The 17,139-nt window shown below is 38.2% G+C and overlaps 1 protein-coding gene across 1 annotated transcript in view; it reads left to right on the top strand.

Annotated features, from left to right (window-relative positions):
- Nucleotides 1–17,139, top strand: part of tenm3 (teneurin transmembrane protein 3) — a 217,033-nt gene that overhangs the window by 150,664 nt on the left and 49,230 nt on the right. Inside the window, 4 exon segments of the mRNA XM_056457389.1 lie at nt 7,260–7,283; nt 8,294–8,314; nt 9,331–9,477; nt 12,602–12,818. Coding sequence (XP_056313364.1) covers nt 7,260–7,283; nt 8,294–8,314; nt 9,331–9,477; nt 12,602–12,818 — 409 coding nt within the window.

Here is a 17,139-nt window from a genome sequence, read left to right as displayed (position 1 = left end):
ACACAGATACTATAAATTGTAAATCCACAGAAACTGAGATGTATGAAGACTCATTTTACTATAGCAATATGTAGGCATCTTTTCTAACAGTTTCTGTTTTTATTTATAAGTAGTTGCGTGAGTATAGAGTGACCTGTCTTAAAGAAATATTGGTGATGAAACAAAGCCTGTTTCTGAGATGTATATTTCCATCCCTTCATGTATTCACTTCAGTAAACAATTTAGGAATATGATGAATCACAATGCTGGCGTGTTGTATAATATGAATAAATGGTGCATATTCTGGAACAAGAATGCACTTGTGCTCTCCCATTTTCTTGGTAATAGCCATTTAAAAACTCTTTATGACTAAAGAAAGGAGATTTTTTTGTGAAGTGAAGCTTTCACTGCCAGACATTTGAGATTTTTTATTAAGACTTGTATGCTTCATTAGGCCTTGGGCCCTTCCAGATCATTCATCAGAAGCACAACTCTTACTGTGAGAAAGCCATGGATTACAGCAAGCTGTGCACACACATCAATCAACCCTGCAGGAGCTCTTCTGTATGTGTGCACATGCATATAGACTAAGACGTACCCACACACAAGAACGCATCCAAAATAATCTCGTCAAACTTACATACTGTAAAAGTGCACGAATTGAAGTATGGTGTGAAGACTCCTATCAAAATGCTTATTGGAGCAGATTGGTTCACTCCGCAGCCATTTTGGGAAAGCCCCCAGGCAGCTATTTCATAGTCATGCAAGTTGAATGAGGAAAAACTGAAATCTCCAAACTGCCTGGCAAGGTTAGGTTTCAATAACATGTCAAATCGCAAATAAAATCTGACAACCATGGTATCACTAAATGTACTTCTCCTCCTTTTGTCCTGCTAATAGATGAGCTTTTCTTAAAAATAAACTTTTTTACTGCAGGTTTTAATGTATGGTGGGTCTTTTTTCACTTCATATCCACCCTATTGAGCATTGTAATATACAGTTAAAGTCAGAATTATTAAACCCCCTGAATTATTAGCCCCCGTTTATTTTTTACCCCAATTTCTGTTTAACGGAGAGAAGATTTTTTTCAACACATTTCTAATCATAACAGTTTTAATTACAATAGTTTTAATAAACAGTTTCTAATAACTGATTTATTTTATCTTTACCATGATGAAAGTAAATAATATTCACTTCTATACAGCATAAAGTGACATTTAACTAGGCTCAACTAGGTTAATTAGGTTAACTAGGCAGGTCAGGGTAATTGGGTAAGTTATTGTATAACTATGATTGTTCTGTAGACTGACGAAAAATATAAGCTTAAAAGGGCTAATAATTTTAAATTTTAAATAAAAATTAAAAGCTGTTTTTATTCTAGCCTAAAAAAACAAATAAGGCTTTATTCAGAAGAAAAAATATTATCAGACATACTGTGAAAATTTCCTTGCTCTGTTAAACATCATTTGGGAAATATTAAAAAAAGAAAAAAAAAATTCAAAGGGGGGCTAATAATTCTGGTTTCAACTATACAGCCTCATATTTCAGTTCATAAATCAAATAAAATATATTTATTCAGCAAAGGTGAATTTAATTAGTCAAAATGACTTAATTATTTATAATTTTACTAAAAAAAATAGTTTTAATAAAAGTTGTTGATTCAAACTTAACCGTATTCCTTTAAAAATGTATATTATAGTTTCCGATATTAGTCTTATGAGGCTTTGTTATTCCAATTGAATGTATTGCCCATATTAATAATTGAGCTCCAAATCAGCAAATCAGAATAATATCTGAAAGATCATTTAACTTTGCAGACTGTAGTAAGTTCACCCTCTTACATTTTTTACACTTTCAAATTGCGCTACATTGTCTTGAAACAATATTGTTTATATTGAAACAATTTATGTGTTGGTCATATAACTAACCATACATAACAAAACAGATAAAGCCCATATTTATTCTCTTATTTAACATATATACAAGAAGAGACTATATCCAATATATAATTTCTAATATTGTTCCAAACTACTAAAAGCCAAGTAATTTAGTTTTAACGTAGAGCTTTCAATAAGAATGGCTGACATGAGACTGACGTTTCAACACAGCGTCAAGATCCTGAAGCACAAGTGTTTCAAAACACTGCACCAAAGCATGATCCGAAACACCCAGGTCATGGGACTAAGGTAATTCGAAACACCGAGGTCACATGACTAAAGTGTTTCGAAAGAATCGGTCATTTCAGAAGAGTTTCGAGACCTGGCGAATCTGCGTTTGACAGGGTCAGAAAACCGCATCTCTTGTATCCTAGTGGACTGTGCGTGTGCACTGTATGATAATCATTTTCAAGGTATACCGTGGTTTGGAAAGGTCAAGATTTTAAAACCGCCAAGATTTTCTGCTATACCATTCCTACGGTATATGTAAGATTTTTTTTCTTTTAAGTTTTGTTTTTAGTTTTTTTTAGAACAGTATCTCCACCAGAAAAGATATCCAGAGCTGCCGTTTTAAATTGTAATGAAATCAATGTTTTTGAAACAAATGAAGACAGCAGAAGTCAATGATTGATTTGAATTATTTAGCCTGACATGTTTACTGTCCCAAAATATTTTAAATGATTCTCAAAATAAAATACATTGTGTTTAAAGCAGAAAAAGGTTTTTGTTTTTGTACCCAGACATTTAAAAAGATATTTAAAACAGTAATTGCAATACCGTAAAACCCTGATATTTTTATCCAAGGTTATCATACCATCAGAATCTTATACCGGCCCATGCCTAGTGTGCAAAGAGTAACTGTGCTGCAAATAGCCCGAGCTCGAATCCCAGCTTGTACAAATACTCTGAAATTATGACTTGATGTATTTTATTAATGTTACTTTTTGACCAAAACAAGACATATTTATTCACAAAGTTTTCCTTCGGATGTCAGACCAATGTTAAAACAAAACACTTTACAAGAACAGAACATTTAAAAACTAAAATCTATAGCTGATTCTCCCTGGATTCGAACCCATTATCTCTGCATGCTAGTCAGGAACTCTCACCGCTCCACTAAATCACTTGAAATCTTCTACAACGTAGGGTTTAATACCTCAATTTGCTTAACTGTTTTTTTTTTTTGCTGAAGCTATAGAGCAGTGGTGTCCAAACTCGGTCCTAGAGGGCCGGTGTCCTGCAGATTTTAGCCTCAACTTGCCTCAACACACCTGCAAGGATGTTTCCAGAAAGCCCATAACAGCTTGATTGGTTATCCCATGCGTCTCAATGGGGCTGCAACTAAACTTTGCAGGACACCGTCCCTCCAGGACCGAGTTTGGGCACCCCTGCTATAGAGTAATACATAAAAAATGACCACTGAGTGTCACTGTAGAGATGAGTTTCGAAACGTTCCGAAGCTTCGACACATTTGCTTCAACTGTTTCAGTGGTTCATGAAGTCTCGCTTTGCCCACCACTAGCTTACAACAGTTTACCAGTTTCAACATTAACAAGCTGTCAGAGCAAAGATCACAGTACCAAAATGCAATTTGAAAACATAAATAAAGAGGAAAAACAGTAGTAAATCACAAGCTATGGCCAGCTGTTTAACAGATTTTTTTCTTTTGCTTTACACTCACGTTATTATAAATATATTGCTAAAAAAAGTACCTTGCATAGTCAAAAATCAAGCAGCTTCCTTTTATGCAACACTGAAGCAGCTGTCCTTCAAAACCTCTATTTATTTTACACCCCCCACACAGACAAACACGTGCGCATATATAGACTAAGAAATCAATAGCGCACCCTACAGCCACACACGCAAGCCAACACACAACTACATCATCCTGATCCTCAACGCCCTCAATTCTCCCCTCCCATCAACCCATGTCAGATAGATGGAGGGTTAAAGCAAAAACACAGCACACACTGTACATCTACAAATCATTCTCCACGCTTTATCATCTCAATCACTAATTAATGAAACGCCCTTTCACAGCACATTAATCCAAGCCGGCTGAGGAAGGAGAACAGGAATCAGGCTTACAGTCTGTCAAATTGCGCGGATGGAGGAGGTGGTGGTGTGTGCTATCCTGTCATTTCAGTGTCGGGGCGGCTGGCGGGCAGGTACAGGGCTGACACATTGCTAACGTTTGATTGGTTCTGTGGGATGGCTTGAGGTGCCCATGAGCATGATTAAAACACATGTTTGCCCCTATGTCACACTGGCTATACCCACAGCTGTGGGGGCATGTATACCACCATGTGGCTTTGCATAGCAATTAGAATAATGGAAATTAATATAGGCGCTCGCTCTTGTTTTCTCTTTGGAAGAACGGTGATTGAACCACGCTGGACGTGATGTATAATTGTTTCCAGATTAATGTCACTTTAATCAGAGCTCTTTGAATGTGCACGTAAATAATGAAGCATTGATGTCCATAAAGGGATGATTGCCTTTTTTCCCTCCATCTCTCCTTCACTTCCTCTCTGTGTATCTCCCCTCAGGACCATCAATGTAAATGAACAAAAGTTTGTTGTAATTAGCCAGTAATTGGCTGCCCTCACTGGCAAGTTTCCAGCTCGGAGCATGCGTTAACTTGAGTTTTCATAAGCCGCTGTGTATTCTGCTATACATACGCAGCTCCGTCTAAGTTCTGGATCTCCCAGACAAAACAGTGAGTGTGTGGAAAACGAGACACCCGAGGAATTTAATCAGCACGCTCATTCACTCTCACACACATACAAGCTCTCAATCAGTCTCAACCACACACACTCATCCTCCATTCACACGTAAGAGTATCTTCCTTAAGAACATAATCCAGCTAATGAAGCCTCAGCATAACAGCGTTGTTATGCTTGTATTAAAAGGTGACCTTTTTATTTCGAATGATTCGATGTGACTTAGCATATGTAATGTTATGACACGCCACACAGGGTTTCTCCCAAAGCCTTGTCAGAAATCATTTCATTTAGCCACAGGAAGGAGATGATTGCTGTCGTACACACATGTGGATGATTCAGAGCTTATCCATACAGTACACACACTCCCACCCCCCCACTCTGGGCCATATAATATTTCACTCACACACCAAGGGGCTCAAGGATAATAGAGCTGATGTGATGACAATGTGAAACGTGAAATAGCAAACATACAGCGGGATTTTTGGCCCACATGTCAATCATCAGGATGCAATTTCCAATTAGCATTTGAGGCCCTGCTCGCTCTGCTTTTCCAACGGTACTGTAAATCCCAGGATGCCCGTTCTGTTTACTTTATGCATTATGAGCAATAGTGTCATGCTTTTGAAAACTGATTTACTGGAGCGCTCGCTGAATTTTGAACAGGAAGAGTGAGTCCTTTTCTGAGTGTTGTTTTTTTCTTTTGTTTCATAAATAGTGTCGCAGAGGATTGTGGAAGGTACTGTTGGGCTTTTGAGAGACTTCAAAGTGGGCTAATATTGCTTTATTACATGTTTTTGTAAAGGTGTACACTAAAAACACCTGCTGTAGGATTTACATTGAAGTAATTGCTAGTCGAGATTTGAACTGAAAGACTAAAAGAATAGTCTTTATATGGTGACACTTGGGTGAAAATTTATTTGTGATTATTATTAATATTGTTAAATATCAGTTTCTTTTTCTTATTAGCTATATACAGAACTTCTAATATTTTTCAAATTCCTTATTACTTTAGTGTTGTGATTTACCATGCTGGTGCACCTACTATGTTCAGCCGATTTGAATGTTATTTCGATTGAATAGGCATTATCAGGGGTTATCAGCTGATAGAAATGGGCCAGTAAGGGCCTTCTACACCTACTAGTTGGCTCAGAAGGCTGTTATCATCCATCCACATGGTTAATCAGCTGTAGATCACATACGACTGTGGCCGGAAGTTAACGAGAATTATTTATATCATTTATTAAATTTCCCATGAATTGTTTTTTGTTATTGTCTACCCCTACCCCAACCTTAAACCCAACAATCACAGTAATGTAAAAACAGATCTGGAGTCTTCTCTATTAGTATAGCTAATTAACCATGAAAATTATTTATTAAATTTCCCATTAATTGTATTTTATTAACGTCTACCCCCACCCTAACCCTAAACCCAACTGTCACAGTCATGTAAAAACAGATCTGGACCTAGAGTCTTCTCTATTAGTAAAGCTGATTAACCATGAGAATTATTTATATTATTTATTAAATTTCTCATTAATTGTATTTTATTCAGGGTGTCCGTGGGGTCTTAAAAAGTATGAGAATTATATGAAAAGTAGGGCCCTTAAAAGGTAATAAAAAGTCTTAATTGCAGTTTTACCAGGTCTTAAATTTTGTTCAAGCATTGTCCAAAGTGTTTGACTCCAAAAAAAGCATAAATATATTTATTTTCCACCTAATATTAACAATGGCTTGCTCAATCCATGTGATTGGTTCGGGCTGGGGCACGTCCGGCCAAGCTCCTCCATCCGATGATGTCACGTAATTTGCGAAAAATAATGGGAAGGTGATGTGACGCTCACCATATGTAGCGAGACCATAGAGCGTAACAGATGGCAAAATGGGAAAATGTAAGTTTGCGTACTCCTTGTTGACGCTAAAAACAAGCATGTCATTTATTCTTTCAAGCTTTGTTTCTTCCGGGCTTATCTGAGTTCTGTTGCATGGTTGTGCTTCATTGATTTATTTAACTACAACTGTTTATTAACAACTGTTTATTAACAACTGTTTATTAACAACTGTTTATTAAGTTAAAGGTTTGATACTGATAAGAGCTTGAAGTTGCGATTAGGTCTTAAAATATTCAGAGAAGGTCTTTAAAAAGTCTTTAAAAGGTATTAAATATATCTTAAGGCATAACCAGGCATATACCCTGTTATTAATGTATTAACCATGAAAATTATTTATTAAATTTCCCATTAATTGTATTTTATTAACGTCTACCCCTATCCCAACCCTAAACTCAACCGTCACAGTAATGTAAAAACAGATCTGGATCTAGAGTCTTCTCTATTAGTATATCTGATTAGCCATGTGGATGGATGATGACATCCTTCTGAGCCTACCAGTAGGCACAGAAGGCCCCTACTGGCCCATATGAATAAGCTGATAACCACTGATAACAGCCATACAATCGGGCGTTATGTTTATACTGTTTGTCTACTCTGTGGTTTGAGAGAAATGACTGTATTCCAGCAGTGCTATGAAAGCTCTTGGATTCTGTATGCTTCTGTTTCTCTTTTCACACCTTTTTTTAATGTCCTCTTTCTCCTCCTTCTTCTTCTTGCTCCCCGTAAAGCTCACCCGGAGACGTATGTCCAAGGTACTGTGTCTTTTCTTCTTTTTCCTCTCTCTCTTTCTCTCTCCCTTGAGCTCTTGTGTCCCGGATTGAGGTCTTTATGACATTTTTATGGCGCATTAATAACCTCTTCTCTCTCTCTCTCCCCTCTGCGTGTCTGCTATTATTGTGATTCTTCATTGGCTTCTTTTTTTGGACTGTCAGAAATCCAATCCAATGTCCTCAGCGCTCTCCTTGGCTAATGTTCCAACTTCTGCAGAACCATACCCTTCCCCCCAAGCCCGTCCCGACTAAATCACCACATCTGTAGTTTAGCATTTCCTCAGTGTCCCAGAGTCGAGTTCATTCCGAAAGCAGACAGAGCTCCACAAAACCTGCATGCAAATGACGATCAGCCATGTTTATTTTGTAATGAACTACGAGCTGGCGGTGTAAATGGAGATCAGGAAAAGAGATACTAGCAGATTCTTGTTTACTGTTACTGAGGTGTTTTTGGAAATGATTTCACAGGGCTAAATCAGTGCTAAGCCAAGTGTGATTCCAGACTCGAAAACTGGCATATGGTGCATCAAAATGCCAAGAACTCTAACAAGGTTTTTTTTTTTTTAAGCGTTACTTAAAACTCTTACAGGCTTACTTTGATACGTTTACTCCAAACATAAATATGCTCTGAACATGTTTCTCACTTGTTTTATCACATTCCATGTTGCTTTTGTCGCACTCATACAATACTAAGCAGACGTTTCTCAGAATGGTATTTGTTCGTGCGCCGAGTAGCACAATATACACACCGTGGCAATCCTCCAGACGGAGTCGGCCAAAGTCAAAACAGCTCCCACTCCTCTTTCAACATCTCGCCTTTCTCCTTCTCAAAGCCCCTCTTTCCCTTCCACCTCCTCTTTATGGTCATTTGCTTCCTTTCTATCTCTCTTTCCTTTTTGTGTTTTGAATCGTCCTTCACTTGGACTCAAGTGCTCAGATTTTTTTTGTTCATTTTCTTTCCCGATTTTTCCTCCCTCCCGGCCCCATAATAGGAGAGAGGATAGGATTTAAAGGTAATGCATACCAAAGCCCCAGGGAGACTGTCACAAGCAATCACTCCGATGTCTCTCTGTGTCTTTCTTTCCTTCTATCTTGCTTTATTTCTCCCTCCTCTTTCACTTTTTTTGTCTTGAAGCACGATGTCAGCGTGTCTATGTTCTAGTCTCCTCACTGTATTTATTGTTGTCCTTTTATATCTGCCAAATTCATCATTGTTTGTCTTGAACAAGCCACACACGCATACACGCACACAATTACTGACAAACACACACACCTGTTGAGTTTTGTTTGGGAATCCTGTGGGTCCTGTCTCCATGCATCCCGCAGCCTGACCCCTGGTGTCTGTTAGCCTAGCTTCTCCCACAATCCTCCCCTTCCCTCCGCCTGGCCTCTCTCGCTTTCCTCTGATTCCGTCCGGCGGAATGTGACCTGGGCAGAAAGTATAGTGCTGGAGGCACACACTCTCTCGCCAGCTCAGACGTCCACCCTATACTTTATGCCACTGGGATTCTATGTGTGCCGTGGCTTCACATGGATGCCGCTGCTGATTTATTAGTCTCTCACCTCCTTCTTCTCCTTCCTTTGATCTCTCCTCCTAAATTCAATTTCCTTTCTTTTAATTAATTTTCTTTAATAAATTTTCATTTGGGTTCCTCGGTCTGTTCCTTTTTTTTTTCTTTCCGGCCTCACCTTGAGTTTTTTCACAAATTTATGCCATCCTTTTTAAATCGATTGGTTGTGTCGAGAGAGCATCCGTTACGTCCATGTGAATCTACAGCCTCTGTGCATCTCACTAGGCCTGTTTCAAGTCTAGCGTCAGTCTGTGTTCACCTTTAAACTTTACTTTCATTCACGACGATCTAAGTGTATCTCTGTTTGGATTTACCATTTGTGTTTGACAAGTCAAAGGCACATTATGACCTCTTGCCACATATGATTATTAATGCCAACAAAAGAGAGAATGTTGTCATAAATATGAAAATGCATGCCCGTCCATGCTTGTGTATGACGGCTCTGTCTGTCTCAACAGAGGGATGCCCAGGTCTGTGCAACAGTAATGGCCGCTGCACGCTGGATCAGAATGGCTGGCATTGTGTCTGCCAACCAGGCTGGAGAGGGGCTGGCTGTGACGTTGCTATGGAGACGCTCTGCGCAGATGGCAAGGATAATGAAGGAGGTGAGGTCACCGGTGACTGGACGCATGAATGGTTTAAAATTTCAGTTGCACAAAAGTGCATATCGGAAAGTGTATGTTAATACCATATGAATATTTGTCAGCGATTATCAGGTCGAAAATGGTAAAATGTGCTAATTTAATTCTGAAACCAAGTCATGATAAGCTTAAACAGGTCTGTACTGCACTAATGTTGTTATGGATGTCCTAAAAACATACTCTAAAGTTGTTACAGGTACTTAAAAGATCGTACAATACATTTAGTTTTAAACTCACTTCACTATTCACTTAATGAAAAGTATGAATGAAATTTAGATGTACAGTGGTCCCTCGCTATAACACGGTTTAGTTTTTGCGGCCTCGCAGTTTTGCACATTTTTTTTATGCAATTTGACATGCTTTTTTTCAACCGTGCATTCCTGATTTGCGCATTGTGTTCTGCGTCCTGACTGGCTGTAGAGCATTGTCAATCAATCCTCTTCGTGCCGTGTCTCCTGTACAGTACAGAATGCATTCAAGCTTGCCAAATTGACATTTTCAATTGCTAGCAGTGTAACTCTGAAGTGCCGTATTTGCAAGTTTTCTCCCCACAATGTTGATAAAACGTTCTTCACCTTCAAAGGCACCTGTTTTAGCACCCAAAAGGCAGAGGAAGATGCTAACCATCACACAAAAACTTGAAATTCTGGACATGCTAAAGAAAGGTAGAAGTTACGCGGCTGTAGTGCGCCATTTCAGAATAAATAAATGAAGATCAAATGGTTTTGATCTTTGGTTTCATTCTATAATACTGGACTTATTTTTCTAAGAAGGTTTGAACTTTGAGAGTGTTTAAGCAAGAGAGAAATGTGTAAAAATGGTAATTCCTGTCTGAGAAAAGTGTATAAAGTGTGTAGAGAGGGGTTTTACAGCCTTAAAACATCTATAATAATTGTAAAAAAAAAAAAAAAAAAAGCTGATTACACAGATTTCGACTATTGTGGGTTATTTTTAGAATGTAACTTAGAATAACAAGGGACCACTGTACTACATCCACCATGTTGTTCACATGTGATCAGTGTTAGTTTTGTCAATTTTAACTTCAGTGCAGTGTTTTGTTGTGGAAAGATAAAACACTTTGTAATAGCTGTTCATTTTAGGAAAGTAATGATTTGTCTATTGTAGTATGAAAGCTAAGAATTTGGATAAACTACTTGGGTCAGAAATGGTTTAATGATTGCAATATACAGGGTTCATACGGTCATGGAAAACCAGGAAAAGTCATGGAATTTTGACATGGCATTTTCCAGGCCTTGAAAAGTTTTGGAAAAAGAGAAAAACCCACGAAGCTTTGGAAAAGTCATGGAAAACAGATATCTGTATACTTGAATATAGGTTATTAACTTCTTTTCTGTCCTTGGCCAATCACATACTTTCACATTATTAGTGGGTGTAAGCATTATCTAAATCAATTTTACAAAGATATAAATATAAATTGAAATTAAATAGATTTTTGCGTGTTTTACTATATTCTGTAATAAATTTGAACATGCTTTGGTTTTATTTTACCACGCATTTGTAAACATCGCATGAAAAATTAGGTCGAGAAAATTACTTGTAAGTCATGGAAAAATCAGTAGTAAAAGTAGTAAAAATGTATATGGACCCTGAATATACTACAGAAGTAGACATGATTTGACACAGTGACATTGTGTTTCTCATCTGTTGTCATACATCCTTCAGCCTATCAGAATGTAGCACATTAAGGCATGACCCTAAAACCACAGACGAGTAAATCTAAAACTCGAGTTTAGCTTAGTGTCTGGAGGTCCTTCTTCTTGTCTTGACAGATATCAGGGGAGACCGACTCTGAATAACAGAGCATCTCTCTTTGCTTACATTTAACAAAAATGACAGGCCTGCTCACGGGGCCAGCAGCTGTAAATCCTTCTCCACTGATGCTGCATTCAGGGCGTGTGTGTTTAGAAATAGAACTTTTTGGGACATGTGAGGTTCGAAAGTCCGGTATGAGGTTTCGTCTACGCGAAAGCCAAGAAATCTTCTCCACAGAGGTGAATATGTGAACTTCTAAACACAGCACAATTCCAGAGTATTTGAGGAGATTATTTTTCTAGTTGGAGATAATGCGGTCTGTAACATCATAAATCTGGAGGATTTACAGTCCTCTGGAAGCCTGACAAAAGGCTTTGAAGTTTTTCCAAAGCGGAAAGAAAAATATACAGTAAGGTTATGATATATTCTCAGCCGTACAGTAATCGTGCCACGTATTGCAGGTTTCTTTGAATCTGGCTCCTTTTGAATAGCCATTACAGAGAGGTACTGTAAAAAAGATGAGGGCGTAAAGTTCTGTACATAAACAAATAAAAAAAAGAAATACATTTCTCCTTAAATACATATACATGTCCAAAGATCCCATTACATGACCTCTGTTTTGTGTGACCTCAGCAAGCTATGTTAACAGATTTTGCTCTCTCTTGAGGAACCTTTTCATGTGCTTGTTGACTTTGGCCTTTGCGGACCGGATTTGAAGCAGTGTGAGAGTTACGAGAGGTCCAGATCTCACATGAAGTTGCGTGGTGCTTTTGGCAGGGGGTGCCGGGACACTCGTAAGGCAAAACAAACAGTCAGACACTCTGTCTCGATCTTACCAGAGCGGTGTCAGCTCAGGGTGCTGTAAAAAAAGAATTGGCCTCATACTGATTAGCGCAACACAAGCGTGTGTTTGCGTGTGCGTGTGTGTTTGCACATGTGTTCTTTTACAACCCCCCTGTGACGACGTGCCAGATGTACACAGGGCTTTTTATAAACTAGCTGAGATGGATGGCAGAGGTTTATGGCACTTACCTGTGGGAGATCAGATCACATTTCCACACAAAGCATTAACCAGGTGTTTACTGATAGAGGCAAGACAATGTAAAAGAAGCAGGAGAGGATATTGCTGTCATGTCTTTGACCCCAAAGGTGACAGAACAAATGGGTGGACGGTGTTTCAAGCATAGACTTAAAGACATTTCACTTCTCTCACACTATAGAACAGCAGACAGGATATAATGTAAGACTCTTTAACACGTAGCACCTCGTAATTTTTATGCGCTTTGTTAAGTTATGTGTGTGTCTGTGTGTCCAGATGGCCTGGTGGACTGTATGGATCCAGACTGTTGCCTTCAGAGCTCATGTCAGACTCAACCCTTCTGCCGTGGCTCTCCTGACCCCATCGACATCATCAGCCAGAACCAACCCGCAAGCCCACAGCAAGCCGCCCAGTCCTTCTATCAGCAAATCAGCTTCCTCACCGGCCCAGAGAGCACGCATGTCATTAATGGAGAGAACCCCTTTAACAGAAGGTAGGATTGAGCAAACCTCAACAATTTTAAGATGCATTGAATGTTGTTATGGATTGTGCAAAGTTCATTAAGGAATAAAAGTAAAACCAGATGAAACATTTACTATTAGATCAGTTAGAATGGATAGCAAATTATGGGAATATTAGTATTAGTTCACACAATTTGTCAGATGGGTTTTCATTTCTTAGACATGTAGTTGCATCAATAGGAATAGGTCAGCCAAACATGTATATTCTGCCATCATTTACACATCCTCCACTTGTTCCAAGTCTGCTTGACTTTATAACCTTAAACACAAAAGAAGATGGTGAGAACTGGTAGCCATTAGCTATGTTTCCATCCAAAAATGCGAATTAACTTTATGCGCAAAACTGGAATATTGCATGAAAGATTGCATAAGAAAGAAAGTGTTGTGAAAGAAAGTGAATAAAGCAGCGTTTCCATCCAATGAGTCCGAGAACAAAATCGTCACTTCCTGATTAACTGGTGCCAAATATCAACAGTAAAAATGAAATTTGCTGCAGTAGGAGAAGCTGCGTGAATCTTTTCCTTATTTAATTAATGACTTGCGCCTCAGAGCATAGTTTGTAAACGGTAGTATCATCTATAACGGTCTATATATTGTTGCTTGTGGAAAAGTCACTAAAATGCTCACACAAAAGACCATTTTATTTGAATAGTCTGTGGAGCCCTTTAAGGTTGCAAACTGTGTAGAATTCACGCCTTTTATGGTAGCCTATTGCATGTTTTCTGACACTTCAGTTTGAATCTGAATATTTCTGCTCCTGTCAATATGATTGAGTAGCTTCAACAACCACGACAATCTCTTAAAAAGAGCAACTCACAGTTATATTTTGAATTACTTACCTGAAAAGACTGAAAAAAAAATCGATACAGGAAACAATAAAACAATTTGTCCAAAATTGAATGACCAAAATTACATCTCAGATGTTTTACAATGTGTTCAGCTTGCTGGTTTGTCCATTCACACACATTTTTACAATCACGTGAACTAAACAAAATCACATGACCTTTTTTAATGCGCATACTGGAATTTGTTCGGTTAAAATGTTTCCATCAGTTTTTATGCATATTTTCTTATTTGATAAAAAGTCCTACTCAGTTATGTGCATCCGTTTTTTATTGTGCATTTTCAAAATTGATGTGCATCTTGACATTTCCGTCAATCAATTTTTAAAGTGCATAAAATAGGTGGATCGAAACATCCATTGTATTATTTTCCTATAATGGATGTCAAAGGCTACAAGAGGTTTATAAATTTCTTGAAAATGTCTTGTTTAACGGGAAAAAGCACTCATAAGTTTCTAAAATCACCTCAGTGATTTAAATGTGTGTAAATGTTAGTTTTTGGGGTGAATTGTGCATTTATTATGCAGTTTATTACATGATCATTTAATGTTTGATGATAAATATTAAACACCTCAAACAAGTAAAACACACACACAATTTATCACATTTGTGGTGAGACTGGTGAAAAAATCTACAGACCTAGCTGAAATGTTTTCTTAACGTCTAAAAATTAAACAGTTGTGTGTGTTTAAATTCAGTGAGTGAAATTGATTGGCTGACCCAATGTTAAATGTTTTGTTATAATCAGCCTGCCAGCAAGCATGTGCGGTAACCATCAGTCATAAAATATATATAATGCATAAAAATTACTCCCTACAATTGCTCCTAACAGCCCTCTTTAAGACTTCATACAGTTGCCATGGAAACAGATGTGCTGACAAAACCTCATAAGAACTGTGTGACCCGGGCTACAGAGGGAAAGATTTTCTGAAGTTGCATTAAAGTGTAATTTACAAATTATGCGCCTCGATTTGCATTGTGTATGTGAGAGCACCATAACGGTTATTGGAAAGAGATGTTAGATCTGATAATGGAAGCTTGAATAGGCAGTGCTATTAATTAAGCTGTCACATCTAGAGCGTGGGTTTGTCCGAAGCATCTTCTCTCTGTTTGCTTGAATGGATATAATCATTTTCACTTGTCATGGTCAGCTGCCGCCATGGCTGTGTTTTACCTTACACATTCCTTTGCTCTATCAATTAGCCACCTGTTGCTATTTGAAGTCCCTTCTTTTTTTTTAATGCCGTTAATGAAATTTCCTCTCATTGTGTTTGACCAGGATTCATTCGTTGTAAGGTAATATCTGTGGAAACAAGCTGACTGCTCTTCTGAGACACCACAAATGCTCGCAGTCACGTTTCAATCTGACTGATGCGTGATAATAATGCAATAATGATCAGTTTGTTTATCTCTTCCCCTGCCTTCAGCGCATAACTCAATGCACATGTTCTGTTAAGATGGAAATCGCGTTCAAGTTAGCTTGATTACACTCAAAAATTGCTTGGCAACTGTGATTCGGCCATGACAGATAACACGATTAACTACTACAAAGAGTTTAATAGAGCCAATGCCGGTGCCCCGTATGTGAGGACATTAAACCTTTAAGTACCTCTGTGGCAAGATAAAAAAACTGATCTGATAAGGCGAGGTGTAGACTAATGTGATTTAAAAATAAATGCACAAACCCACGCGGAGCACATCTGCACTGAATATCGGTCATTTTGGCTGGAAAGTTTGTTTGGCAGTCATCGAATGTAACACGAACCATGTGTACCAGACTCCCTCATCCTCCCCAGCTCATGATAAAATAGAATAATCGCCTGCTAAATAATATAAATGTTTAAGTAAACAGTGTAGTCTCTGCTTTTTGTATTCATTCTGTTCAGTTTGGATCGATTTGTCAGCTTTTATCCTGATCTGCTTTTTGTTTTAAAAAACAAATGGGGATAAAGGACAGAACACACACACGCATATATATTTAGGCTGGCTGTAGAAAGAGTGTTATTGTGGTTATATATATATATCTCCACATTCTGCCTTCTGGGTAAAGAAGGTTTCAATGAAGAAACAGTTTCACTAAGAAACAGTTGCTGTTTATGTGTATCTTCAGGGTAACTACCTATTGATTCACAGCATAAACATTGTAAAACAACATGCCACTGGAGCAAAAGTGCCAGCTCTTCAATTTTCCGGAATTAAGTATCTGTCACATACCCTATGCATCCCAGAAGCCTCTCTGCAGATGTTTCTTCTGTGTCATCTTCAGCCGTCCGTTCACTTGAACGCCTGGCTCAGCAAACCCCTGCCTGTGTACATGAAAATGTCTTGTTTTCATTTTGCTACATGCTTCCCAGCACTAAGGGGCCCTTTAAGCAGATTAAGCTTCTGCGTGGTGCATGTTGGCAAAATGGAAGGTGTTTTTAGCAGGGAGATTTGGATGGAAAACAACTGGAGCATTGAGCAGGTCAGCGGTCCAGAGAAGCGTAGAAGACTGCATCTGTGTGACCCTTTTAAGAATGAAGTGATGACCTTGAGCACCTTGGTAGATGTCCACCTGCATCCAGCCATAATCCTTCCGAAGGTTACTCTTAGAGAGAGCAGAAGGGGCAGAGACGAAGTCAAACAGAGCCTGGAATATTAAAAAAATCATTTAGTTGGCTGTGTATGAATTTCTATTTTTAGTCTTTTTCAGTTTTTTTAATTTTATTAATTATCATAATTATTGGACAGAGCCTTTATAATTTTGCCTGTAACAACGCCGTCTGCAAATATTTTGGCTCAGGAGTGTAAATTTGAATAATTCATTTAATATTTTTCCTTTAAAACTGGAAAATTAACACTTTGCTTGGTTATTCATTCTTCCATGGTGGGGGGCCACACCAAAATTCATTCCCGCCACGGCTACATTACAGCTTCTCATTCAAAACCTTCAATTGTTGCTGTTTTGTTTTTTTTATAGTGAGATATAACCAAAACATATTAAAATGTAAGTGAATTATATCAGAGCAAACTTTTTTGTAATGTGCTGTGCGTTATTTGTTTACCCCTTTAAGGTTACATGCTGACTGACTGACTGACTGACAGGGCAGTGCGATGCGTGAGGCCAGCAAACACAATGTAGCTTTTAGTTATGATGTACACAGTTTCCATAATTATACTATTTATAGATAAAAGTCTGTGGTTCTGCATAGAATGACTTTCTCTTGCTGTTTGAGTTTATGGCTGTTTCACTTTACCTCAATGCCATTCTGTAGGTCTATTGAAGACATTCATAAATATTCCTAGCAAATCTAATAAATATTTGAGAGATACTTGTTACATAAACGCACTAAATCACCCTTCAGCAGCGTTTATTTGAAATCGCACAAGAAAATTTGTGCTTGAGCAGCGTATATTTGAGGGTATGCAAGAAGATTTGTGCACGAAGAGGAAATCAGCGCGCAAGCAAAGA

Source organism: Danio aesculapii, chromosome 1 (assembly GCF_903798145.1).
Source record: "Danio aesculapii chromosome 1, fDanAes4.1, whole genome shotgun sequence".
Taxonomy (NCBI): Eukaryota; Metazoa; Chordata; class Actinopteri; order Cypriniformes; family Danionidae; genus Danio; species Danio aesculapii.
The sequence above is the reverse complement of the archived record's forward strand: the minus strand, read 5'-3'. Positions and strand labels throughout refer to the sequence as shown.